Source organism: Podarcis liolepis (assembly GCF_965112155.1).
Source record: "Podarcis liolepis genome assembly, chromosome: 2".
NCBI classification, from domain to species: Eukaryota; Metazoa; Chordata; class Lepidosauria; order Squamata; family Lacertidae; genus Podarcis; species Podarcis liolepis.
Window position 1 is genome coordinate 3188336 of NC_139555.1, and position 26921 is coordinate 3215256.

General features: G+C 50.4%; 2 protein-coding genes across 9 annotated transcripts in view; one reads left to right on the forward strand and one right to left on the reverse strand.

Moving 5' to 3' along the window:
- The first annotated feature begins 7983 nt into the window (after nucleotides 1-7983).
- Nucleotides 7984-25110, forward strand: NAB2 (NGFI-A binding protein 2). 7 transcript variants are annotated; one of them, XM_083486692.1, is made up of 8 exons: nucleotides 7984-8669; nucleotides 11714-12479; nucleotides 13419-13552; nucleotides 15515-15566; nucleotides 17659-17785; nucleotides 21155-21355; nucleotides 22519-23439; nucleotides 23508-25110. In XM_083486692.1, the coding sequence occupies exons 2-7, from the start codon at nucleotides 11724-11726 to the stop codon at nucleotides 22617-22619; spliced, it is 1371 nt and encodes a 456-aa protein (XP_083342818.1). In that variant the 5' UTR covers nucleotides 7984-8669; nucleotides 11714-11723; the 3' UTR covers nucleotides 22620-23439; nucleotides 23508-25110. The 7 variants fall into 7 exon arrangements, with proteins under 7 accessions (XP_083342818.1, XP_083342819.1, XP_083342817.1 ...); XM_083486693.1 differs by having other exon boundaries at nucleotides 8201-8669; nucleotides 17662-17785; XM_083486688.1 differs by having other exon boundaries at nucleotides 8336-8686.
- The window catches only part of STAT6 (signal transducer and activator of transcription 6), a 54525-nt gene continuing 52649 nt past the window's right edge, over nucleotides 25046-26921 (reverse strand). For both annotated transcript variants that reach the window (XM_083486623.1, XM_083486624.1), the window contains exon 21: nucleotides 25046-26321. In XM_083486623.1, coding sequence (XP_083342749.1) covers nucleotides 26225-26321 — 97 coding nt within the window. In that variant the 3' untranslated portion in view covers nucleotides 25046-26224. The remainder of the gene's footprint in view (nucleotides 26322-26921) is intronic.

The following is a 26921-nucleotide window of genomic DNA, read 5'->3' on the forward strand; positions in this document are numbered from 1 at the left end:
GGCCTTTGTAGCAGCAAGAGGAATAGCCTAAAGCGTGCCTGTGTGCGTAAAATTCATCAAAGCAAGAAAAGGCTTCTTTGTCTTTGGCTTCAGAGTGTGAGAAATTAAGCAAGTGCCTAAGAGCCTTTGTAAGGAAAGAAAGCAACAACCCTACTTCTCAATTGCTTTTCCTTTTTGATTCTCTCCGGGAGGCTCATATTAGTGGGAAGGAAAGGCTCAGGGGGTGGACGGCAGCCTTTTCAACAAGCCTATGTGGGATGCAAATGCTTCACAATCCCATCCTTTCAACCCACGTGACCCGGCTCTTTAATGCCAAATATTTTCTTAATAGCATAATTGTCAAGGCCCTTCCCACGTGCTGCCCACTGCTCTGCACTTGGCTTGCTGCACCTGGGTAGGGAATTTCACACTCACGGCGATAGTGGGAGAGGAGGGATAGCTTGTAAACTGAGCTGATGTGAAGTGCTAGGACAGTCCTATTGCACACCCCACGATTGGCCAGCTCTCACAAGAAACCATGAGCTTCTCCAACCTCAGTCTGACCTCAGTCTCAGAGCTCATCCACTTTTCTGTGTTATTCTGACTTGAGTTGCCATATACTCAAGCTTGTGGAAATGTGGCTGAAGTTGGTTCCAAGCTCCTTATTCAACACGGAGCTACGTGCATGAACAGCCCAAATGAAGAACTGATGTTTATATGCCCCTTCATCCTCGAAATAAACTTTGGTCTACCTACATCTTGGGTGCATCTCAAAAGGAACAGTTTCTCAGTAGCAGAGATCTGTGACTGGCACTCTAAATTATCACTCTAATTATCAGCTCTAAAGAGTTGATAATTTCGGGGATAACTAACTAGAAACTAGTAATCAGATTAGTTGCTTTCATGATACAGTATTCTCAGGAAAGTCTTCATCTGACAGCTGGCCATTCAGATTAGTTTACCTTCAGATGGGAACAGATCAGTTGGCATTACCTTAGCAAAGTTAACTGATTAAGTAGTTGGAGAAATACCTGCAAAGCATTAAAGTAGGCTATCCATGCAATCCTACACGTTTACCCGGAAGAAAGACCCACTGTTCAATAGGATGCATGGGATAGCAGCTCTAATACATTGCCAAGTTGTACAAATTAATGTCCAAAACTCTTTGTCTGTAATTGTAGGATTGCTGCCCATATACAGTGGTACCTTGGGTTAAGTACTTAATTTGTTCCAGAGGTCCGTTCTTAACCTGAAACTGTTCTTAACCTGAAGCACGACTTTAGCTAATGGGGCCTCCTCCTGCTGCTGCTGCGCTGCTCATCCTGAAGCAAAGTTCTTAACCTGAAGCACTATTTCTGGCCTAGCGGAGTCTGTGACCTGAAGCGTATGTAACCCGAGGTACCACTGTACATAACCACAATATGTGACACGTGTGACTCTCTGGTGCCACATATACACTGCACCTATTTATTCCATATTCATCCAGAATAGTATGTCAATCCACTTCTACCACTTCCTTCCCCTCCCCCACATTCTATATGAGTGCACGGGGGTGGGGAAGAACTAGCCACTTCTGATTGTGGGTAACTACTGCTAATCCATAATTGGTCAACTTGAGTGGGGCAGGGAACACAGAAGCACTGCCTTCCAGCTGTAAACATGAGGCATTTCTTCCTCAGTTAGAACTGGGGAAAGAACCCAAGGGTTCCTACATCACACACCCCTCTGCTATAATGTAGTAGGTGATGCTTCTTCTGAAGAGCAAGGGAACTGCTTTATGCTGAACAGGCTTTATAACAGGATTGGGAACCTTTTTTGGCCAGATCCTTCTCTGTCCTCACCTCCCTGGGCCAACTCTAACAAGTGGGTGGGGAAAACCACCTGCCAATCACCTGACACCAAATGATTGACAGGTGGGTTCTACCTCTCACCTGTCAAAGCTCGTCGGGCAGCTCTTCCCAAGTGCCCAATAGCCACATGGATGCTGGGTGCCTGGGAACCGCAGCACAAGGGGTTTTGCTGGCCGTGTGCTTGGTGTTTCCCAAGCACCAAAAACAGGGTTGGTAAAGTTGTTATTTGCAGTGATCAGCTGCACAGCCAATCCAACTGTCCCTCTTTCTGTCCCACAAGATGTCAGGTATGGGGAGGAAGACCATGGTTTGGCAATCAATCAATCAATCAATCAATCAATCAAGGCCTCACATGCCAAATTGGGATCTGTACCAGGGCGAGCTCTGGCTCACAGCTCTATACTGACCAGAATAAAAAAATTCCTTCCTGTAGCACCTTAAAGACCAACTAAGTTAGTTCTTGGTATAAGCTTTCGTGTGCATGCACACTTCTTCAGATACACAGATACACAGTGTATCTGAAGAAGTGTGCATGCACACGAAAGCTTATACCAAGAACTAACTTAGTTGGTCTTTAAGGTGCTACAGGAAGGAATTTTTTTATTTTGACTATGGCAGACCAACACGGCTACCCATCTGTAACTATACTGACCAGGATGACGATTTATTGAATTTATATACAGCCCTATACCTGGAGGTCTCAGGGCAGTTCACAGGATTTCAGGAAGGAGCTAACCGGCTCCTAACTAGATTTGCTAGCTAAGGAGCCCGGGACCTTCTGCATGCAAAGCAGGCGCTCTGCCACTTAGTAGCCAGAGAGACAGGCCGCTCGGCTGGCACTTTTGGGGGGGCAGCACCGTCCAGCTTGACCCGGGGGTGGAGAGAGGAGAGTGGGAAGCAAACTGGCCGCCCTCTCACGGGCTGCGTGGCGCCACGCGAGGATGCTGCCAAGGCAACTTTCTCCGGGTCAGGCGTGAGCAGAGGGCGCAGGGGGCTCCATCCGCAGGAGCAGAAGGGATTCCAGGGCCGCCCTCAACGCCCGCCTGCCTTCCTGTTAGAAGAACTAGATGGCGAGCCTTCAGGAGCGGGGGGGGGGGCGGCTAGAAATCTCTCCTTTCTGCTGCTACTGCAGCTCCCCAAACCTCCAGAAATCGGGGAGGGGGATCTGCAGGCCGCCTGTCATGACTTCCTTGCGCCCCATTTGAGAGTGCGGGGAGCGGTCCCCCCCTGGGGGCTCTTTTCTTGAGCGTGGGCGTGGGGGTCTCTTTGGCGCCCGCGCCAACTTCCCTGCAGCGCGGCCGCGCGTGGGCGCGCTCCTTTCTGCCAGCCCCGCGAGCAAAGCGCGCCGCGCGCCACTGGCCGCGTGGGAGGCAGGATGTGCGTCAGTCCCGCGCGGGGGAGGCCGACACGTGGAAGCGAGTCCGACCGCAGCGCTGGTGGGGAGGGAGGGAGGCAGGCGAGGGCGGGAGCCGGTCCTTCAGGGAGGCGAGAAACAGGATTGATCGTCTTCCTTCCCAAGAGCCCAAAACTTGCCTGTCGCTGGCGAGAGCGGCCCATCGGAGGCGATAGAATGGGGAAGCCAGGCCACCCCCAATGGCGAGTGGCTGCGTTTAGAGTTGGTTGGTTTTTCTAATTGCACTGGGATTGGAGCATTCCTCTCCCTAATATGATTGCCCTCCGGTATCGCGGTGGGAGGGCGCAGACTGAGAAACGTCGGGCCGATGGAAGGCCGATTGTCGCTTACAACCACCCTGCACTGTCAGCCGAACGAGGACGCTTTTTACCATCACCGTCTTGCTCAATTAGACATTGAACCTCGATTTAATGTTCTCTTAAGTAAAAGCTGAGTTTCTGCCGTCTCATTTAATTATGGGACTCTTCAGTTTACCACAAGATTTTCCAAACTCCATGTTCGCTGATCATCTACAAGTTGAAAGAAAAAGGTTAAGCGGGGAGCTTAAATTATTTCAGGACAGTACTTTTAGAAATGCAGCAACTGCGAAGTGTTACTTACTCAATGATATTAAAAGAAAGAGCCCCCCCCCGGGTTATTGTGCTCCTGCTGCCTGTGCTCGCGCACACATCTGCCTGGGGGTGGGGAGGCGCTAGTCTTTACAACCCCAACCTGTATTCCACCCACAGCAAAGTCCACCCCACCCCACTATAGGGCGCTTTCTCTGCTGCTGCTTTTCAAACAGAAACAGTGGCAACAGCGGGCTGTCCTTTAGGTGCTTCTGTAGTCGCGAGTCAAACCCCGTGGAATAAATACAGCCAGCAAGAGGCAGTTGCCAGAGTGATGGTCTTGGACCTGGAAGACCAGGGATCTAATCCCTGCTCCACTCTCAAGCTCACAGGCTGGAAGTGATTCGGTTAAACGCCTTGTAAGCTCATGCAGGGAAACCTGATAGGGAAAGATGGGACTCCACAGCACCAACTGGTGTCACAGTGTTGTATCGCATATGCAGCACATATAAAACGCTTTTTCTTTACCAATCTAGCTGAGTCCACAGTCTCTCTCAGCCTAACTTACTTCACAGGGTTGTTGTGAGCATAAAATGGAGAATGGGAGAACCACGTATGCCATCTTGTGGTCCTTGGAGGAAAGGGGGGATATAAACCTACAAATAAATAAATAATTAAGCAGCTACCTTCCAGAGTCTTGTCTCCACCCAGAACATGGCCAGCTGCAAAGCTCTGGTACTTGGCTGAGTCACTGATTCATAATGATGCCACTTAGGTTGTTGAACTGGCACTGTTGCACACCACCCCAGTCTCTGAGCAGTGCAAGATTCCAGGGGTTCCAGGCACACTTACCCAGGGCCTGGGCTTCCTTTTGGAAATGAGGCACAACAGAGTCTGTGGTGTCTCTATGATATATGGTTTATATAGTACACATATTATACAACCTGAGCCTACAATGGAGGGGCTCCCAGCATTCACACGCCAAGAGGGTCCTGCTTCTCCCACAGCTGCAGCCCTGGATTCAGGCAGACAGCAGCCATGGCTCTGACCCTCTCTCTAGCTTGCTGCCTTTTACTGACTGCTGCCTTTACCAGACTGCAACCGTCTACTCCTATCTTCCATCATGGCCAATGTTGAAAACCCAATCCTAAACACTACTCTACTTCAAACTCTGAAGTTTGGTCTTTCTAACTAACTCAGAGCTGGAGGAGGGTCTCTTCTCCTTGGCTTACTTAAAGGTCCATTACTTTCCCTTAGTTCTTGGTTAATGGCTCATCTCCCAGGTGATTACCTCATGAGGAAACTGGTGTGGCTCATATTTTGCCGCAAACTGAATCCAGGAATTCATTGTCCAGCACTCAGTTTAATAACAAGCATTAAATTCTAAATCTTACTGGGCCCAGGAATTTAGGGGAGTCTGGAACCCCTGAACTCATATTGGTATGTTAGCTCAAATGCAGGTCCTCCACTGTCCTTGGGACACGTGCATAGAATTGCAACCCAAATCCTGTTTTCCCCCCAAACACCTGCTTGTATGAATACGGCTTGCAGTTCTGACCTGCAGCCTAGCTCTGTAGCATTATTCACAACTGGTTAAAGAAATGAAGTTGGCTTGTGTGTGAGGAGCCCTGGTGGCAGATGGGGATTCAGAGCCCCTGCAGAGGTTGTGGGACTCAAGGATGGGATGGCTTGTGGGCCAGCTTGAGGAGCATTAGCACTTTGAATCTGCCCCCACCTGGGTAGATGCTGTCACCATGCCCGTGGGAGGTTGCACAGTGGGAACCATATGTTACTGCTCAGGCCTCTCTGAATAGAAACCTTTTCTCAGCAGCTAAAGCTGGTCAGGAGGATCCGGCCTCCACAGAGGCAGCTCCCTGCCTACGCCTTCCTTTGCATGCAGGGAATAGCTCTGACTTCCCGGGGCCTCTGTTGCTTAGAAGCTGGGAGGTTTCTCTGGGCCTGGACACTGCTGAAGGAAGGCAGAAGGGGAGGGGCCCCCAAAATGCAGTGAAAGGGTGGCACAAAAAGTTGCTGAACTTCCGTTGCTACAAAACCCACAATGGACATTTCCTGTGCTGCAAAGAAGATGCAAAAATAAACCCACAATCAATTCCCAGCTGCATGGGGAAAAGATAAATTTAGCTTTGGAGGGAGGTGGGAGTCAGAGCGGAGAGGCCAAAGCACGAGGGAGCTTATAGCTGGGGTGGCAGAACAGGGGAGGGGTGGCACAGCGTTGGCCTTGCATGCAGGAGGTCCTCAGTCAAGCCCCAGGTATGGCTGGGAGAGACCCCTGTCTAAAATCCTGGAGAGCCACTGCTAGTCAACTTGCTGAGTTAGATGGACCAACAAACATATCGCGCAGAAGACAGCTTTCTATGTTCCTATAATACTGTTGGTGGGGTATTTTATTCTGATCATCCTTTAGATGCAACTTTTGGGTCTTCAAGTTGTTTCTCTCCTTTGGATTCTAGGGGTCATCTCTATTGCCAAGTTCTCCCCAGAACCTCTGCACATGCTCACCCAATTCAACTGAGCTATATTTACACAAATGCACATTCTTTTCATGCCATGTGGAACAGGCTGAGATGTTGAAGTGAAAGGGCAGGATTTGGCAACTGGCCAATCCCACCCACGTATGGCTACACTTTAGGTACAGTGTTCCTCTTTTTGGTGTGAGTACATCTGCAGTGTAAAGATGCAGTCTGCAGGAATGGGGGCCTATTAAAGTGGCATTTATGCACTAAACGCATGTGGATATACAACCCATCCCTCTATGTTCTGTGGACATTTCCTCTCATTTACTGAACCCAATACATTGACTACTCATAAGTGTTGCAACATTATAGCCCCTTTTACTACAGCCCCTCCATCCTAGCCCACAAACCTCCAGCATTTCCCCTAGGGTTTTCAAGTCTGCAATATCAGAAACTCTCCTTACCTGTAGTGAAGATGCTTGCTTTGCTCATTTAATTTTAATTTAGTATTTGAAACCCGCTTTGCCCTGTGTAATGAAGCCCTAAGTAGGTCCAAGTGTACAAGATCAAAAACGATTCAGGTACTTTTTCTATTGGATTGGATTTGCTACAAGCTGAGTAGCAAGTTTCAGAATGGCTCAGAAAGAAAACTCACCAGAGCGATTGCTGAAATTCTGCACCTTGCAAGTGGAGAATGCATATGTGCTATTCTATGGGACAAAATATGATATTTTGAAGTGTACATCTTTACAAGACTCGTGACGCTAGTCATCTGTCAATCCATGGAATCTCCAGGTAAAATGAAAGGCTTCAGTCAAAGACTCTTAAAGAGCTGTTGCCAGTCGGATTAGATAACACTGTGCTAGATGGACAAAAAGCCTATTCCTAATGGGCTAGCTATCCAATGTCTAATAATAACAACTAGATATTAGTTATTAGATTCTGGTATCAAAGTCTGCACTGCAAATTTTCAGTGGAGTCATCCCCACTCTCCCAATGTAATTCTTTGGTCACTATCAAGTCATTTTTAAAATAATAAAAAAAATTAAGGAATTCAATTTTGCTTTTAAAAAGGCAATCCAAAAAAATTTGGAATGAAAGAATAATCCATTAAACTTGTTTCCAGTAGGGTGGAAATTTGAATATATTCAACTATGGGCATAGTGGGGGGGGGTTGTGGGGGGGCAGGACTTTGTTAGGGGGCAGAAATGACGTGATTGGTCAGTTAGTTAAGTATTTCTATTGTTTTACTTGATGGGGGGGGAGATGCCCTCCCTTGCCCATGTATTCAACTACAATGACACCACCATGGGAAGGCATTTTTAAACAAGAGGAGCATGTATCTCAACGCTAGTCCCATTTCAGTTACCAAATCCTGGCTCTGGCCACTAAAATATTTGTAAAATCATCCAGCAGGATTTTGACAATTAATAATTTTATAATACGCCTCTAAACGCCCCCCCCCCCGCATCGGCACCCTTCAATTAACCTTGGAAGCTTGTTCCCCATGGTTTACACGGTCCCAGGCACACTTCACCCACGGACGTCCAGTTCACACAATAGCGGGCAGCACGCCCCCCTCACTTACATGCGGGACCATGCGCGTCACTTGCACTTCCAAACACAACACCGCACACGTGAAACCCAAGCACTCACGCAAACGCAAAGCCGTGCACGCCTGGCACGAAGGGCGGGCAGGCGGGCGCGGGATATTGAGCGCGCAGCCCCACCCGCGAAACCCCTTTCTCTTTGCCAGGTACTTCAAAGTCCTGCACACCAATTTCTCCCCGGCGGGGCGTAACGCACAACGCCCAGAAAAGGGAGCCGGGGCGAAGCCAGCGCGGCGGCGCCGGATCCTAACCCTGGCCTGGGGAGGCGCGCGGGGGAGGCCGGGGACAGCCATGGGGCGAAGCAGCAGCAGCAGCAGCCCGGCGCGCTCGGCCCCTGCCCGGCCCGCGCGTGGGCAGAGCGGAGGGGCGCGCGCGCGAGGAGGCGGCGTTTTCCTTCGCCGCTGCCGCTTTTCTGGTCCGAGGCAAGAGCCGCCTGCCGCCCCCGACGCCTCCCACGCGCCGCGGCACCAGCAGCACCAGCAGCAGCTCCGAGCCGCCGCCGCCGCGGCTCCATTGTAAATCCGGCGGCGTGGGAGGCGATTCCGCGCCAGAGGCTCCGCGCCGAGGAGGAGGAGGCGGAGGCGGAGGAAGGAGAAGGGGGAAGGGGCCGGGCGCGGAGAGCCACCCCGGCGGACAGGCGCCACCCGACGCCCGGCGCGCACTCGCCTCTCGCCCAGAAGAGGAGGAAGGCGCCGCCGCCAGCGAGGCTCGAAGGCCCGGGGTCCATGCCCCACCACCCCGCCCCCCGGGACGCCGGCGAAGGAAGCCAGCAGCCCCTCGAGGTCGCGGCCAGGGCGGAGCGCGCCCAAAAGTAAGCGGGGAGCGGGCGGGGGGGGGGTGAGGGTCGTCTCCCTCCGTTCTCGCCTCTGCCCCAAACTCCGCTCCCGCATCTGGTCAGGGAATTGCCCGCTTAGGAGGCCGGGGGGGGGGGGAGAGGTGCCGGGACTCCAGTCTTTCGCGAAGGCGCACCTCCTGACACGAGCCGCTCGGGCTCCCAAGTGGGAGATGCGCGGCCCGGTGCTTCTTCCGTGCATTCTGCACACGCTCAGAGACGCTTCGGCCTGTCATTTTTCTGTCCCTGTTCGCGGGCTCAGTATTGCCCTTTCGGGTCCATCAGAAAGGATCTTCCCCAGCACCCCGCCCTCAAATCTCTTATCGCAAATTCTGCCCCGGGGTATTTTTAGGTTGGCTTGTAGCATCCTGCATGCACCTAACCAGGGCTTGGACTGTGAGTATCTGGGGAGCGGCAGGCAGGGCGAGTCGTGGAGCTCCATGTCTTTGGGAGATGGGGAAAGTGTCTCCTAGGCGCTTCAAAAAGGACTTGGAAGCCTTCCTGGTCAGCTGGAGACAGCAGAACGTCCCCAGAAACTCCCAGTCCGAAATCCTCCTTCCCGAAGAGTATTGGCAGGAAGCATGATGTGGGAGGAGGGCAAGGAAGTTTGGAGCTAGCCGTGCCTTCCCCCACCCTGCCTGCAAGCTTCATTACCCAGCTCCCCTACACCCCCCCCCAATCACTCACATTTCCACATTCCAGCACTGCCCCTAGCACTGCTCCGGGGAAAAGACACACATAAACACATAGGGGGGGGAGAGAATGGTAGTTTACAGAACTATCCTAAGTGCCCCAGTGCCTTTCATTTTGACCAAGACGGGGCACGGAGTGGGTGTCTGCGGAGTGTGGGTGGGTGTGTTTTAGGGGAGACAAAGAGCATGTGTTTGTGTGTGGCCTCTTCCTACTTTGCAGAGAAGATCCAAGTAATGTGAGTTTGTTTGAAATGTCCTTGGCTTTAGTGCAGACAGAAGGTCCCATTCAGCTATTGGTAGTGCATCAGTGGTGTGGGGGCTGGGGAGAGCTAAAGGTGCGTTTTGTACCTTCATTTTGAGTAATTCAGGGCAGGGACAGAGGACTCTCCCTGCATGCCATGGTCTGAGTGCAAAGTGGGTAAAGGGGTAAAGTAGATGCACTTTGCTGCCTGGGGTGAAGGACAAGACAACACCCCCACCACCCATTTCCCATTCCATGCCAATTTTGAACAGGCTCATAGCTGAGTCTTCCTTCCACACCAGGCTTTGTCCCTGTGACTGAGGGGGCCGCGGCTGCGTGACACCACCATGCTGTGCATGCATGAGCTTGGAGGGTGGCCCCTTAAGTGAAAGGGGGGGGCTTGGCTCCCATGACCCCGCATAGATGGCGCACGTGTTCCACACTGTGCAAAGGGACAGCATTCTTCACAACTCCTGAGGGCAACAGGCATAGGGCCGGCCGCAGGGCACACCTAGCATTGCCACCCAGTGTTTCAGCTGCAACTCCCCGCTCACCAGACCTGCTCCCTGAGGCATGTGCCCTCAAGCCTGTCTGGCCCTCAAGCTTAGGACTGTCTACATGGACTAGTCGTGGTTCTCTGGAGTTTTAGGCAGGGGGTATGCCCAGCCCCACCTGGAGGTGCCAGGAATTGAACCTGGGGCGTTCTGCACACCCAACAGTTGCTCTACCAGTGAGCTGCGACGCTTCCCCAGTTTCAGCGTAGATCTCACTGAATAGGTTCAATGACAGAGGGAAAAGTGACGTGGGGGGCGAGCTCTTTGCTTTGATGGGAAGATGGCTGTGTGTTACGGTTGGAGGTTGTTGTGTAGGATGTGGGTACGCAAGATGACACTCACTTATTCCAGGCGAATTCATCCAGAGAAAATGCCAGCCTCTGGCCTCTGGCTCACAATCACTAATGATGATCCGAATCACAGTCGCAATGTTTTACAGGGCGGCAAGGAGGTGGGAGGTAGACCTCTGGAGTGGGGGGGGGGTCTCTTCCACCCCCTTTATAGAATCACAGAATTGTAGAGTTCGAAGGGATCCCGAGGGTCATCCAGTCCAATCCTCTGCGATGGAGGCAGGAATCTCAGCTAAAGTATCCCTGACAGATGCCCAGCAACCTCTTCTTTAAAACCTCCAAGGTTGGAGAGTCCACCATCTCCTGAGGGAGTCTGCTAACAGCACTTAGCACCACAAAGTTCTTCCTGATGTTTAGTCGGAATCTCCTTTCTTGAAACTTGAATCCATTGGTTTGGGTCCTACCCTCCAGAGAAAGAGAAAACAATCTTGCTCCCTCTTCCATGTGACAACCCTTAAGATATTTGAAGGTGGCTTTCCTATCTCCTCTCAGTCTCCTCTTATCCGGGCTAAGCATACCCAACTCCGTCAACCGTTCCTCATAAGGCTTGGTTTCCAGGCCTTTGATCATCTCGGTCCCCCTCCTCTGTGCAAGTTCCTTGCTTAGGACCAGTTCACACAGATAAGTGGTGCTTGTTTCCTCTGCACAATCGTCTTCTGTGGTATGCTAACCACATGGAGAGACCCACATGGGGACAGTCTAATCAAGGGAAAAGCAGCAGCTGCCTCTGTGTTAGCAGGGGCAGATAGACGCAAGTACATAACCATTCACTTGCAGAAAACAAGCACCCCCCTTTTAGGGGTGAATCAGGCCTCGAACCAAACGGATTGTGAGTACAGGTTAACTTATCCATGTTGGTAGAGCATAAGACCCTTAATTTCAGGGTCGTAGGTTTGAGCCCCATGTTAGGCAAAAGATTTCTGCAATCCAAAGGGGTTGGACTAGATGACCCTCTGGGTCCCTTCCAGTTGTACAGTTTTATGATTCTATCATTCCAAACCTGGTTGTGGGGTAATAAGCCCCAGCACATGCTCTCCATTTGTCCACCAATCCCATGCCTGCCTTCTCTCCCCCATCAACCATGGGGGCGAGACAAGAGGGGGTGACTTCATCTCTCCGTTTCGCCCACCCTTTCTGCCGGCTCACCGCGCACTCTGTCCCTGCTGCAGGCCTCTGGCTATGGCCCTGTCCCTGCCTCGTACCCTGGGCGAACTCCAGCTGTATCGTGTTCTGCAGAGAGCCAACCTCCTCTCCTACTATGAGACCTTCATCCAGCAGGGCGGCGACGATGTGCAGCAGCTGTGTGAGGCAGGCGAGGAGGAGTTCCTGGAGATCATGGCCCTGGTTGGCATGGCAACCAAACCGCTCCATGTCCGGCGCCTGCAGAAGGCCTTGCGGGAGTGGGCCACCAACCCAGGGCTCTTCAACCAGCCAGTGCCTTCCATACCTGTGAGCAGCATCCCTCTGTTCAAGATCTCTGAGTCTGGGGGCCGCAAGTCCCTGACCAACGGGCACACCAGCCCCGGAGAGACCCTCAGCAAAGCCAGCGCTACCTCCCCCGCCAAGAGCCCCTCGGATCCAAGAGAGAAGCTGTCCCCCTTGCCGGCAATTCAGTGGGGCAATCCAGAATCGGAAGAGGAAGGGGGGGCCTCCTCGCCCAGCGAGCACCCCTCATCCGCAGAGCACCTGGATCCAGAGCTGGCACAGGCGGTGTCGGAGGGTGTGGACCGACTGCTGCGCAGCTGCCCCCGTGGCGGCGAGACCGAGCTGAGGACCCTCATGAAGCTGAACAAGAAACTGGCCAAAGCAGTGGGGCACATCTTCCGGATGGACAGCGGGGACCCTCGCAAAGAGGAAGAGATACGGCGCCACAGCGCCATCTACGGACGAGGCGAGACCCGGCGATGCGAGGGCAAGCAGCTCACGCTTCATGAGGTGAGCCAAGGAGGCTGGCTGGGGAGGCAGGATTGCTCACCATCAGGGGACTCCTCCAGGCCCAAGCAGATCTGGCTCAGATCCAGAGTTTGCAGTGGAGCAGCCCCATGCAGTGCACTTGGGGAATAACACTTTGTGGCAAGGGGAGTGCAGGTCTGCTAGTTCGTATTGTTTTGTTTTTAAGATGGGGTTTGGGCGCTCCAACTCTAAAGGGAGCTAAATTAGCTTAGAGCCAGGCTTCCTTTTCCCTGAACGAAAGGAGCTTTGATCCGGCAGACACTGCCAGTGGTGGAAGGGTTGTGGGAAGGAATTTCTCCCAGTCCCCTGCAGCTTTCAGGGTAGGTTTTCAGGGGGCTGAAATTGCTTCCTTCACCTTTCCACCCACTGGGAGTATTGCATGAACAGAGTTCTGCCTGGTGATCTGTATATCACAGGCATTTTTTATCCAAGAAACTGGTAATCAAATATTGATTCTGGATTGTTACAGAAGAGGGGAGTTAGACTTGCTGTTGTTCTTTGTCTGCCCCCTTCACCCCTCAAGCGCTCCTCCAGTCTTCCCCACAGCATTGTTACAATGGGGAGCTTTCCTTTAAAAGAGACCTCAAACTGGCAAGCGAATGTGTGGAGTGTGTGTCTGGCACTCCTCACAAATGTTGCCCAGTGGTAAGCCATGCGCTGCTCTCCAGATGCCAGTGATTGTCTGCTCTTTGCTCATGAGTTCCCCAAGAACCACAGGGGTAGACAACATGGTGCTCTGTAGGTGTTTTTGTACTCCAGGTCCCACCGTCTGTGCTCATGGGCCAGGCTGGGTAGGGTCTATGGGAGCTGGAGCCCAGCATCGTCCAACGTTGCCTCCCCTTGCTGTACCGCAAGAGCCCTGTGGACTCAGTATCCTCATCGCTTCCCCAGAGACTCACTCTGCCCTCTCCATCCTCCCAGCTCACCATCAACGAGGCTGCCGCCCAGTTCTGCCTGCGGGACAATTCCCTGCTGCTGCGAAGGGTGGAACTCTTCTCACTGTCACGCCAGGTGGCCCGGGACAGCAGCTACCTGTCCTCACTTAAGGGATCCAGGTGAGAACCAAACCCTCTTGTTCTTGCTAGAGCCTTGGGGGGGGGGTTACCTGAAAGTGAGGCTGCGGCCTCCGGCTGTAATGCTACTGTGGGTCAGGGGCGCCAGCTCCTGGGGACTGAGCCCTTCTCCTCCCCCCATCCCAGAAGGCAGAGGCGAACCGCAGAGCAGTGCACAGCGCAGCTCCAGTGGCTGGCTCTTCCTCCTCATCCTCCTGCTGTGAAGCAGCCTTCTGCTGGTGGCAGCGCCAAGAGGAGGCGGATGAGGAGCCGCCAGCCACTGAAGTGACGTTGCCCCCCCCCATTGCCCTCACAAGCTGGCACCTCTGCTGCGGGGTGGGGAGATGGTTCAGCAAGCAGCCTAAAGATTCTCTGCTTGGTAGGGTGGAGAGCCTTTTCTTCTATTTGAACCCTCCCCAGCTGTCCTTCCAGATTGGCAAGAAGGGAGGCGTCAGTGCCTACTTTAGTTAAAAGTAAATACAACCAAAACTCTTGTTTATCTGGAAACACAGATTTCTGATCTGGAAGCCCTGTCCCCTAATTCCTGATAGGCGAGGATGCTTTGCCATTGCTCAGTGACAGAAGAATGTTTCTAATTATTATTTTTCCTGATATTTTTGTGCCCCAACATCACAGAGACCTGGACTGAGCTTTGCTGGGTCCTGGGACAAAGTGAGTTCTGCCGAGGGATGTCCACCTGGCCTGTTTATCGCACCCCCTGGCAGGGCCTTTTCTGCAGTGACACCCCAATTTTGAAATACCCTGACTAGTGATGTCAACATTAGAATATTTTCAGTGCCAGATTAAGACTTCCTTGTTTGCCCAGATAGAGCAGTGCCTAGTGGGTGGCGCAGGTGGGGCTCCAATGCTCTCCCAGCTTCCCAAAACTTTAACCCGTCCCCCTCTTGGCCCCCCCCCCCGTGCCTCCACACTGGCTGCTACTGCCCAGATATTTTACAAGCTCTATATTTGTATTTTATCTGCTTTTTGCCTGTTAGTTAGTTTTATGGTGGATTATGCTTTGCTTCAGTTTTATTTTGTTGTTGTTGTTAGTATTATATACTGCCTCGGGACCTGTTTGGATGAAGGGCAGAAACTTTAAAAATGAAGAGCTGCTCCCCCACTGCTCCAAATAGCAGTTTGGGCACCCAGTAAATGGGCTTGGCGCTCTTTGGCAGCTGGAGCTGACCCAGCTGTGACTGTGCAATACATGCACATTCTGGCACCCTTTCTGCTTATGGCCCTTGCTGCTGCTCTCACTCATGGAATGGCCTGGTTCAAATGTAAGAGGAATCCATTGTTTGGCACTGAAGGTCAGGGCCGTGCATGAGCCTCTGGTTTGCAAGCACTCCCTCCACACCCCTCTCCTCCTTCTGTGCATGTGCAAAGAGATCAAAAGCTTCAGCGTTCACTTTTGAACTAACCACAGTTCGCAGTTATGTCCAAACTTGAGGACCCGTGGTTTGTTCTAATTGCGGCAAGTTATCAAACCAGAGCATCAAACTACAGATCACAGATTCCCAATGTAACAGAGAACTGTGATTAGTTCAAAAGGGAAAGGGGAGGGCACAAATCCAACACCCACCGCAACACGTTCTCGTGGTTTCCCATTACAGTGGAATCAATTTGGCAGTTAATGGGCAAAAAGAGTTTATCTGTGTGATATTGTAGGTGCCTAGCGTCTCACTTAAACAGGCCCTCAGCTGCTGTGCCTGCAACATTAATATGCCTGCAGCGTCCCAGGCTGCAGAATCCTGTATGCGCTAAACTGGCATGTTAAGGTGAGGGGCTCAGTTTAAATGTAGGAAGGCATGCAACGTTATATGGCTGAGTTCCTCACTACCTGGCAGTATGTTTAAATCATTCCTGATACCTTTTTGACTTCTTCAGTGCCCAGGCCAGGGACGAAATCCTGGCCCGTTACCTAGCAGAGTGTTCTGACTCCATTGTGTCTTTTGTCCTCAGGCTGCATCCGGATGAGAGCGGTTCTGGGCAAGCCAAGCGCTTCAAGCAGGAGGTAAGCTGCAGAGCCAGCCCAGTTGCGCCTGCATGAGATTGCAAAGATAATGAATGGGAAGCCCTGTGGATCCCCAGAGAAACTGCTACATAAATGGTGGTGGTGATTCACGTGTTCACACACATAGAAACTGGCAAGTATATGGTACGATGGACCAGGGGAAAGCACTCACTTTGCATGCAGGAGATCCCCAGCTGAATCGCCAGCATGGAGGTCTCTTGCCAGTCAGAGCAGAGACAGTGCTCAGCTAGATCAGGGGTCAGCAAACTTTTTTTGGAGGAGGCCGGTTCATCGTCCCCCAGACCTTGTGGCGGGTTGGACCTCGCGTGCAGGCGCACACGCGTCAAAGGGAGCTTCTCTCCCCCAGCCCCTCCCCTCCCCCTGCTTACCTATGCTGCTGCCATCGGCACTGCGCTCTCCCAACCGCGGCTCCTGTGCCTGCCCTTGTGAGCGGTGGAGGGACGAGTGGCCCGAAAGGGCTGGCTGGCTCTGGAGAGGCGCTGCCCAAAATGGCGCTCAGCCAGCCCCCTTCCTGCACTACAAAAATGTGAGTCATTTTGGACTCCCAGCTGTCCATAGAGGCACAGGTTAATTCTGTGTCCAGGGCAGCTCTCTACCAGCTCCATCTGGTACGCAGGCTGAGACCCTACCTGCCCGCAGACTGTCTTGCCAGTGGTGCATGCTCTAGTTATCTCCCGCATGGACTACTGCAATGTGCTCTGTGTGGGGCTACCTTTGAAGGTGACTCAGAAACTATAACTAATACAGAATATGGCAGCTAGACTGGTAACTGGGAGTGGCCGCTGAGACCATATAAAACCAGCCCTAAAGGATCTTCACTGACTCCCAGTATGTTTCCGAGCACAATTCAAAATGTTGGTGCTGACCTTTAAAGCCCTAAACAGCCTCGGCCATGAATACCTGAAGGAGTGTCTCCACCCCCATTGCTCAGCCTGGACACTGAGGTCCTCCTCTGAGGGTCTTCTGCTCACTGCAAGAAGCCAAGTTACAGGGAACCAGGCAGAGGGCCTTCTCGGTGGTGGCGCCTTCCCTGTGGAACGCCCTCCCAGCAGATGTCAAACAGATAAACAGTTATGTGATTTTAAAAAGACACCTGATGTCGTCTTTAGGGAAGTTTTTAGCGTGTGATGTTGTATTGTACTTTTACAATTTTTTCTTGGGAGCTGCCCAGAGTGGTTGGGGCAACCCAGTCAGATGGGAGACATGTAAGTAAGTAAGTAAATAAATTAGTAGTAGTAGTAGTAGTAGTAGTAGTAGTAGTAGTTTAGAGTTCATTTCATCAGATCTCTGAAATATTATCCTCAGTTGTAACATAAGCTGCAGCTGCAGGTATACATGTGGGGGTGGAATCATAAGCAGTGGGATTAGAGGATAATTAAATGCAAAAAGTACTGGTCATAGTGACAATTCAATTAAAGCTGGAGCCTCTGCCGAAATAAGCTTCCTGGCTCTAACTGACTTTTCCCTAGCAAGGTTCGAAGCTGGAGAGCATCCACCCACCTTTAAACCTCCCCAGTTGGCCTCTCCTGCCCTGTCCCATCCTGGGCCTGCCTTCCAACACCCCTTCCCCAATCTGATTCAGGGCTCTGGGGGACACACAGGAGACAGTGGGTGACTGCCGTATCTCTTGCAACACCAGGAGATTAGGGGCCAAACTAAACGGGCCATTAAATATGTACAGGGGTCTAATGTGCACTTTTATCTTTCAATAGCAGCTGCAGTGGGGGGGGGGGCGGGGGGCGGTTAACCCTTTCCATGCATCCATCTCTTCCCGTGAAGCCATTAGTCTCACGTGGGACGATTCCATTGTGTCAATTTTTGGTTGAGCATTAATTCCCTTCCCCAGACACCACAGTCCCATTTCTGCTTGAGCATGGGGTATAGCTGACATTTGCAGATAAAATAAAGTGCACGTTGAACAGTTGCATGCATTTCAAATCACTTTTAAGTGAATGGTCTCCAGCATTGAATCTGACAAACCTAGTGGGGGGGGGTGTTTACGGTGGAGGCAAAGTCTTTTGCCAAAGGACTATACGCCCAGCTTTAATGCCTGCCTCCCTTGTCCTTCCAGCAGGTTGCTGAGCACAGCCGTTCTGAACTTCCCTTGGTCTGCGAACCCTTCCTTCCTCAGTACCGGTCAAGCGTGGAGGAAGACACAGCCAGCTTGTCAGGGGAAAGCTTAGATGGACACCCACAGGGTGAGTGGACTGAGCTCCAATTAAATGTTCCAACTGCATGGAGAAGTAAATTAGGGTGCCTCAAGACTCTCACTGTTTTGTGGGGCGGGTGCAAGTAAGTTTAGGTTTGCACTGTTTTGTTTTTTATTATTTTTATTTAGAGCATCCGTACCTTGCTTTTTAGCCAAAAAGGCTCCAAGAGTGGATTACATGCAGTTAATTCAAACAAAGTAGTACCTGCCTGCAGACTTTCTATCTAAAAACCACAAGTAAAGAAACGGGCAAAGAGGGAAGAGGAAAAAAGCAAATTCGGGCACCAATTCCTAAATAGTAGTTCATATAATGATCAGCTGTCAGGGAAACAGCTCAGGGGCAGGAGGTCGGATGGATTAGAGTCCGGAAATGGCTGAAATCCAGAAAAAATAGTCTGTTTTCCTAGTGCAACAAATCCACTTTTTTAAAAAGTATGACTTTTTGAGGCTTGGAAAGTGACTGGTAAATGTATTGAAAAATGTGGGATGAACAAATCACGTAACAGGAGGACATATAAAACACCATGCCAGCAAATCAGGAAGAATGCAGGACGAATGTTCATTGCCATATAATAAACCCCACAAACAAATCAGAACAAATGCTCAATAGAAACTGGATCTAGAATCTAACCTCCATGTAAGCTTTGGGTGAGCAAATTGGGATGAATGCTGACTAAACAGGCCCCCTGGATCTCATTCCCTTTGGCCATGGGGCCAGAAGAAGTCTCCTAGACTTACAGGCAGGCTCAAATACCCTTCCTTTGTGTTGGAGCTCTGATTCTTTTGCCCTTTGTTTGTTTGCTCTTTCTAAACTTGGAACATGTGTTGACTTGTACATAATTTGGAATCATATTCTGTGGCTCACAGACTTTGCACAACAGCGGTAAGTTCTGTCTGATTTTGACTTCATCCTGAATGCTTTCTGCATTTTGCCACCTCAGATTCTTCATGCGCACAGACCTTTCCCTCGCCAAACAATACTGATATTTTGAGCTTTGATTTTTTTTTTAAACCCTTGAGTATCAAAACCTACTCTTTTAGGCATATTTGTGTTTCCTAAAAGCTATCACAGTGTCCTAACTGCCGTTTTCCAGAGGGGCTGTGGATTTTGGGCAGAAAATTCTCAGTACCCTGACAAAACCAGCAGCCCCAGGGCGTTTATTAGAGGGATATGCAGCAGTAGGTTGGCTTTAAAACCAGCTTTTCATTTCTGTTGAAGAAACCTCCTGTGTTTCCTTCTCAGAACTATGGCAACTTTCTCTCTGAAATGCAAACCGTGTCATGTACACCCCTAAGACTTAATTCACTCACTTTATATTCCATCTTTCTGCATAGAGCAGCCAAGACTTGTTTGGCAACTCTCAGAAGATTCCAAGAGATTAGAAAGGGATCCCATAGCTCAGAGATAGAGCGCCTGCTCTCCCTGCAGAAGGTCCCAGGGGCAGCTGTCTTGCAGGACAGCCTTCTCAAATCTGCTGCTCCAGATGTTGCTGGGCTCACAGCTGCCATCATCTCTGGCCTCTGGCAATGCTGGCTGGGGCTGATGGGAGTCAGAGTCCAGCAGCATCTGGAGAAGGCTGAGTTAGAATAACCTTGTGTAGCAGGACTCATGCCTGAGATCCTGGAAAGTCACTGCCTGTCAGAGCAGATCAGCCTTCCCGTACTTGCCCCCCACCTGGCGGTTTTGACTGCGACTCCTTCACCCTGAACCACTGTCGTGTTGTCTAAGGCTGATGGGAGTTGTAGCCCTAAACATCTGGAGAGCCAGAGGATGGGTAGTGCTAGAATGGACAGTGCTGGGCTCTGCAGATCTGACTCAGGGCAGCTTCACCTGTTCAGAGAGGCAGCCAGAGAAAATAAAGACGGACACATTAAGACCAAAGGCTTTCTAACCTTTGGTCCTCCACATAGTGCTGGATTAGACCTCCAGACCCAGCTGGCTGCGTCTGATGGGAGATGGGGTCCGACAGCATCTTTCAATACCACAAGTTCCCCCTTCCTGTTTTGCAATTTTCAATCGCCACTTCTGATTTGGCATTCCAGCAACTCCTCCTGCAATTCTGATAAGAGCACAGCAAAGCTTTGCAAGTCTCAGCACGGAGGTGCCCCCAGGTGCCATCGTTCTGAGGTGCCAAACTGGCGTCATTGACGGGATCAGGTTCGTTGGGCCTCATGTTGGCAGGGAGCTGAACAGCAGCCGAGTTCCCATGAACGCAGAGGTCTTAAAGGCATGTGATGTGCTCCTGACCCCTGCCTCGCGCAAGTCTTGGGGGGCTGCTCCTGTTCTCCTCGGCAGCTCCCACCACAATAGGGAACCTGCCTGGTTGCATCCCCAGCTTACGTGAATGGGTTTGTTTTCTGAGTAGAGGATAATGTGTTCTCTGGACCATGGTGGTTGGCCTGTGCCCTTCCAAATGTTACCACAGTGCCCTTTTGTTGTTTCTCCTGGATAATGCAGATGCTGTTTAGTTGTAGATTAATAGGTTTTATGTGACTAGATCAACTAACTACTATGCATAATTTAGGAAATACATGAAGTGCCAGTGGAAAACATGATTTAAATTATTCAAATCATCTGGGTCCACTCCCTCCCCCCTCCCCCGTGATTTTAATTGATGTGCCCTGGTTGAATTGCATGCAAGAGTTTCATAATAATAGTACTATAATCTTTATTATTTGTACCCCATCCATCTGACTGGGTTGCCCCAGCCGCTCTGGACAGCTTCCAACATATATAAAAACATAATAAAACAATACACATTAAAAGCTTCCCTATATAGGGAATTCTTTCTGACAGGATTGAAAAAAGCTGGAAGTTGTGTTCCCCTTGTATTTTTGGTCCCACCAAACATAAATTGATCCAGGAAACAGTGCTGCCTGTTTCTGCTCTAGGCACCTTCAACCTTTTTAGACTTAGGATCCACTTTTAACCCAAACATGCATTTGGGGACCCATTCCGTGTGTTTGCATGGTGGTTAGCGTTCCTGTTGCGACCTACCTTGGATCAGGCTGCTCCCACCAGTTGAAGAACAGTGTTCTGCTCTGTATCTCACTTGCAGAATGCATGTCCTTCGGAAGGGTGTGAAAGGAAGAACAGAATCCCTACTCATTCTGCCTCCCTCGGTGATTCCAGTCTTTAAGAACCTATTCTAAGCTCCGTTTCTTGACCATGTTAGAGCAGGATAGACAATGGGGACTTGGCTTTTCTTTGTCTAGGTTACTCCTAGTTCCTAGCGTAGCTTTAGTTTGGAAGAGATTCTAAGTTCTGGAGTAGATTGGGTCATTCTGTTGACTCAATCCATTTTCACACAAGTTCGCACCGTCTTCCCCATTGATTCCCCCTCCCCCTTTTCTGCAGCAACAGGATCCTGTCCTCGGCTTACACCACCCCCCAACGCTGCCCCTGACACACTTCTGAGCCTCCCGCCCCATGGACTATGGAGTCGTCATATCCTGCAGCAGACTTTGATGGATGAAGGGCTGCGTCTGGCCCGGCTGGTGTCGCATGAGCGGGTTGGACGGCTCAGCCCCTGCCTGCCAGGGAAGCCCCCAAGCCAAGGTAAGAGGCTTCCTCTCCCAAGACTTCATTGGGCAGCACAGGCCTGGGATAGCAATAGAAGCCTTGCCCATCAGCTTCGCTAAACTAATAAGTGGGCACCACAGCCAGGATAGCAACGGGCATATAGAACCAGAACTGTAGAGGTGGAAGGGACCCTGAGGGTTATCTGGTCCACCCCCTGCAGTGCAGGAATCTCAGCTAAAGCATCCATGGCAGGTGGCCATTCAGCCTCTGCTGAAAAACCTCCAAGGAAGGAGAGTCCGCCACTTCCCGAGGGAGACTCTTCCATTTTCAAACAGCTCTTGCAGCCAGAAAGTTTTTCCTAATGCTTAGTCAGAAAGGATAAGGAGCCTTCACAAACACTGCCTAGCTGGGCTTAGTCAGGAAAGACATCATTAAATCAAGAAAATGCAAAATACATGAATGTCTGGCAAGACTAACTTTGATGGCTTCCAAAACACAGTTTTGGGCACAGCAAAATCTCAATAGCCACATTAAGCTCAAGATCATCGTGCTACCTTATATTGGTTATTACTATGTCGCAAGGAGATGGCAGGAATAAAAGCAGCGTGTCATAGATTTTGTGCCTGCCAAATTCTTTTTGTTTCGTTAATTAAGGGGGCTTCCAGGCTGACGCTGTTTTAGGGTGGGATTCAGTCACATACTGGCAAATTCAGGTTGTGCAACTAAAGCCGATTTGGACCTCTTGCACAAAAGGTTGGATGTTTTGCGATAAGGAATGCGACAAGACAATGCACTGCCAAGTGTAGGATAATGATTGGGTGATGCGATGTTGTATAACCTCCCCACAAACAAACCACAACAAATGCTTGAGAAAAGGAATGTCTGGAAGCACCCTAAGAGTAAGCTTACAGGGGCAAAATAATTTTTGACAGCAAAGATCACCGTGTGGTGATCTTTCCTTGTGGTCACTGGAGAATGGCAGGGAAAACTGAGGGGATGGTGCTTCAGAGCTCAGATGTTAAGCGTATAACCTTTGGAACCACCCAAAAAAATACATTGTGGCTGTGGGGATGTGCAACTGAAGGGAAGCCCACAGTTGTGGCAGGAGCTCCTTGCTGCTTGAAGTTAATAACAACAGAAAAAGAGGCCAAGGACAGGAAATTGCATATTTCTGCCTGACTTTCAATTTCTCATTTTAGAGTTTGGGGAAAATCTTTCTGAGCGGTGCCAGCCCCCAGTAGCACAGGCCGAAGCTAGAAGAAACAGCATCAAGGTGGAACCGGATACCAGCCGGCAATGAGCAGCAGGTGACTTGAGGCTCAGTCGCCAAGCAATAACATGCCAACCAGCTCTGAACATCAGACTCTGGCAGGGGAGAGGGGCGCAATTCTCCTCATCACCACAAGGAGGCGTGCTTGGTTTCCTCAACAGAGCAAGGCTACCATATTAGCACAACACATTTTATTACTCCTGGTTCTCGTCACAAAATGGAGAGCCTGCCTCTCCCCCTCCCTATTAACTATGTAAGATGTTGGGGGCCATCCTCACTACAGGCGATAGCCATGAGCTCAGGGAGACCCAATCTGTGGCTGGCTTTGCCCTGTGAAAGGCTGCTGGGAGGTCAGCCTTTCGCCCCTCATGAAGCCTGGAACTCTGGGGTACATAGCCATAAAAACACAAAACCCCTCACCAATACACTTTATGCCCTGAACAGAAAGCTGATTCGATTTCTCAGACACAAGCATTGATTATCTTTCTGCATCCAAATTTCTTATGATAACGCACTGACTTACACTTGCATCCCATACGTGTACATACAACACATTCTCTCCATAGCCCTTCTCTCTCTCTCTCTCTCTCTCTCTCTCTCTCTCTCTCACACACACACACACACACACACTGCCTTGCATATGGACAAGTGGCAGACATGATATTCCTTACATTATTGTGTATCGGTTGTCACACTTTCAATTGTAGATTGCGTATACAATGCTCAAAATAGCTTCAGCATCATTGCCTCCCTTGGTCTTGACCTTAATCTGGTGTTTATAGTCACCAATGGTACTGATTCACTGCTCAGTCGTGTTGTGGAATCCTGAGAGGTATTTGCTTCCATGCCTGCCTGAGGGAATCTGTCTGAGAATTTGACCAGTTAAACAACATGGATCTATTTAGTGACTGCCATTAGTTTTGGGGGCATGCTGGTGAAATTTACAGTTCCATCCTGTTCCAGCAGCAGATTTGTTTTTTAATTTCTTATTTTACTAAAATTGTGTAGTTGCAGGAATTAGAATTGACTTTTGAAAAAGGCTTACCGCGCCCACCCCAATTTTATGTGACCTGCAGTAGCCCCCTAAAGGGAGAGGAAACACAAGTGAGTCTTCTCTCTGTTGGATCCAGGAGGAGCATCAGGCTCACTCCTTCACTGGGAGCAGCTTCTTTCTCCCAGCCGCCGCTTTCCTTTCCTGAGGCAACCAGTTCATACTCTTGGGGCTCATCTACTGCTTTTGCTCCTTGCAAGGAAGAGAAGCCAGTGGCCTCAGGACCAAGAGGTGGTGTTGTACCACACAGGACGACTCAGAACCAGCGCTGCCTCTGGTACCTTCAAGGGGAACGTGATGATTTGAATGCCCCTGGGTTGCTGAGTGGATCTTCCATCTTGGAGCAGCTGCATGTAGGCAAGAAACTGGAGCACAATTGCATTTTTAAATTGGTATAACCCGCCCTGGGACCTTATGGCAAAGGCTGAGTAAGAAATTGAATAAATTATAATATTCTAGCAAAAGGCAGCCATAGAGAAACAGGCCCCAAGTGCATACACTGAAAATGCCACCTATTTATTTGAGGTTCCCACTTTGACAAGTGGTTTAATTCTGGAAGTTCTGTAGTACTTTACCACTGTACCGCTTGGAATCTCTGAATGGGAGATAGGACACATTTCTAGTATTGCTCAACCTCTTCTGGGGCAGAGGATTGATTATAGTGACCTTTAAGGAGGCCAGGAGGGCATGAACTGTACTGCTGCCATAAGGAAAGATTGTTCAGCCTCAATGCTGCATTGTGCTGAGCTAATCCCTCCTTTGGGCTTTCTTGAATGCAGCCCCATCTCCCTTCTCCATATGAACGGAGCAGAGGGCAAGGGCTGCAACAGGAAAGGAGGAGGGAAGGGGGACACCTCCCTAAGGTTCTGGGGTGGGGAATCTATCACATGTGGCATTCTGCTTAAGTAGACCTACTGAAATTAATGGGCCTGACTTAGACATGTTCATGGATTTCAGTGAGTCTTTGGTCTGGGGTGGCTTGAAGAAAAGGCAACACAGTCCATTTCTGCAGTGCAGGAGAATATGGTGTTGCCAAGGGAAATGGATCCTCTGGATCGCCACACGTTGCTGAGCTGTAATCCCTGTCACCCCAGGCCATTGTTCATACTGGCTGGGGCTGATGGGAGTTGTAATCCAACCACACCTGGAGGATCCCTGGCATAACCACTGCTTGTCAGGATGGAGAAAAAAGAACAGTGACTGCTCTGTATTTTGCTGACAATTTAAGCGAATTGTACTGTAGTGAGGTTTTGTTTGGACATACAGGTGCAAAACATGGATTGTCCAAGGAAGGCCATGAAATCCTGTTGAGGCAAACATTAGCAGCCACAGGCTCTCGCTTCCGGTTCCTCATCTTGTCCCATAGAGCCTTGGTGTCTTTTTAGAGAAAATTAGCACCCTTTCCTTTGTAATGTGTACAGTAGATTATTTATTTTGTTATTTTGAAATAAAGTCTTATTTTACGGCTTATTTTACCATCTATTTGCACCTCTTCACAGGCTGGGAGATCAGATCATGGGGAATTGGCACTGGTGGGTGGAGCCCGAACAACGGGAAAGGTGTGGGGGGGGGATCTCGTTATTACATGAAGTAGCAAAAGACACTTCCCCACACTTCCCCAGGAATTAGAAAGGACAGGGGATTTTCACCCCACCTGGGTCTCTCACAGCCCAAAAGTCATACCATCACTGCTTGGGAATGGGATAGTTCTGGAATATGCACTTGGTAGTGGATCTTGGTCCCACCCAACCAGGCAAAAGTAGAAGGTCTGATGGGGAGAAGTGGCATTTGTGGGTTTTTAATCCTGGGAGTCTTCTGCAGCAGAAAAACAGAACCCAGGATAGAAGAGCCAGTTGGAGTAATCCCACCTGCCCACAGTAGATAGAGGAAAGCTCCAGCAGTCCAGTGAAGGATCCAAGTCTCTAGTTCCTGAGAAAAATACCCTCTCTCTCCTGTCTGGGCTGCTGGTGGGGAAGGAAATCCACCCCATGTTTTGCAGAAGGAACCACTTCCATGGCAAGCAGGAAAGCATCCAGGGCTATATTGGCCCCTCCCCAAAGGACAGTGCCAAGCAGCAAGCAAATGTGAGCCTCAGCCCTGCTCCAAAGCAGTGGCACCAGTGCAGTCCTAGCTCAGCAGTACAGCACCTGCTTTGGATACAAAAAGTCCCAGGTTCAGTCACTGGCATCTCCATGTAGGACTGGGAAAGCCCTTTGTCTGAGCTGCTGCCAGTCAGTGTAGGAAATGCTGAGCTAGACGAACTAAGGGTCTAACCTGGAGAAAGGCAGCTTCCTATGTGACTTCCCTGGATAGGCATAATTGGCAAGAATCCCTTGACAGCACATATCATTTCGCGGATCTGGCCCAGCACAGAATCAAAGCTGCCCTTGATTAAAGCAAGGATAGGAGGGTCCTGGGAGAGGGAGGGCATGCCTGGAGCCAGGGGAAGAGCTTCCTGTGCCCCATAAGGATTTAGGGGGCATCAACCACCACTGCTCTGGGAGCATGTCCAGTCTTTGATTGCTGCATGGTCCATAAAAGTCCCCAGAAAGCATCAGATGAAAAGGCTATGAACAGATGCTGATCACCCCAGATTCTGATGATAGCGATTCATTTCTGACTCGGGGTGTAGCAGATGGGCCAGCTCCTCGTCGGAAGGTGGGGAAATGTTCTCAGGCACCCTAGGGAGGGAAAAGAGAAGGTGGGCAAAAGGAAGATGCAGCCCTCTTGAAACATGTCCACAAAGAGATGTAGTGGCAAAGCACCTCCTTCGCGCCCTGTCTCCGTGCCCCACTGTCTGTAGAGACACTCGGCTTCACTAGGTTCCAGGACTAAGCATGGCATCTACTCTGAATCGCATCAGCAGCCAAGTCAGGCCCATCAAAGCTACTACTGCTCCTCTTGGACCTGTTCCCACCTCTCCCTTTCACCCACATCCTGCTGAATTATCCCATACACTTGAATTTCCAACTCACAAACTTGCAACCATCCCCCACCCACAACCTTCCTAAAATTGGAGCATGCCTACATTATATATTTAAACTACTTTTCCACCTCCTTAACCTTTCAGAAGCTCCCAGCTAAGAAATGCTGCAAACTGTAGGACAATGAAAAGGCAAGTAACTGATAGTGCTGCAAACTACTAATTCCTAGGATTCTTTGGCCCGCAGACTCGGTCACAGGAGGAGGCAGCACAACAGGAAAAGCTTATCAACTGCAGGCAGTGGAGAGAAGGAGCCTTGGCCTCCTCAACCTTTATCCTTGCCCAGGACTCGCTACAC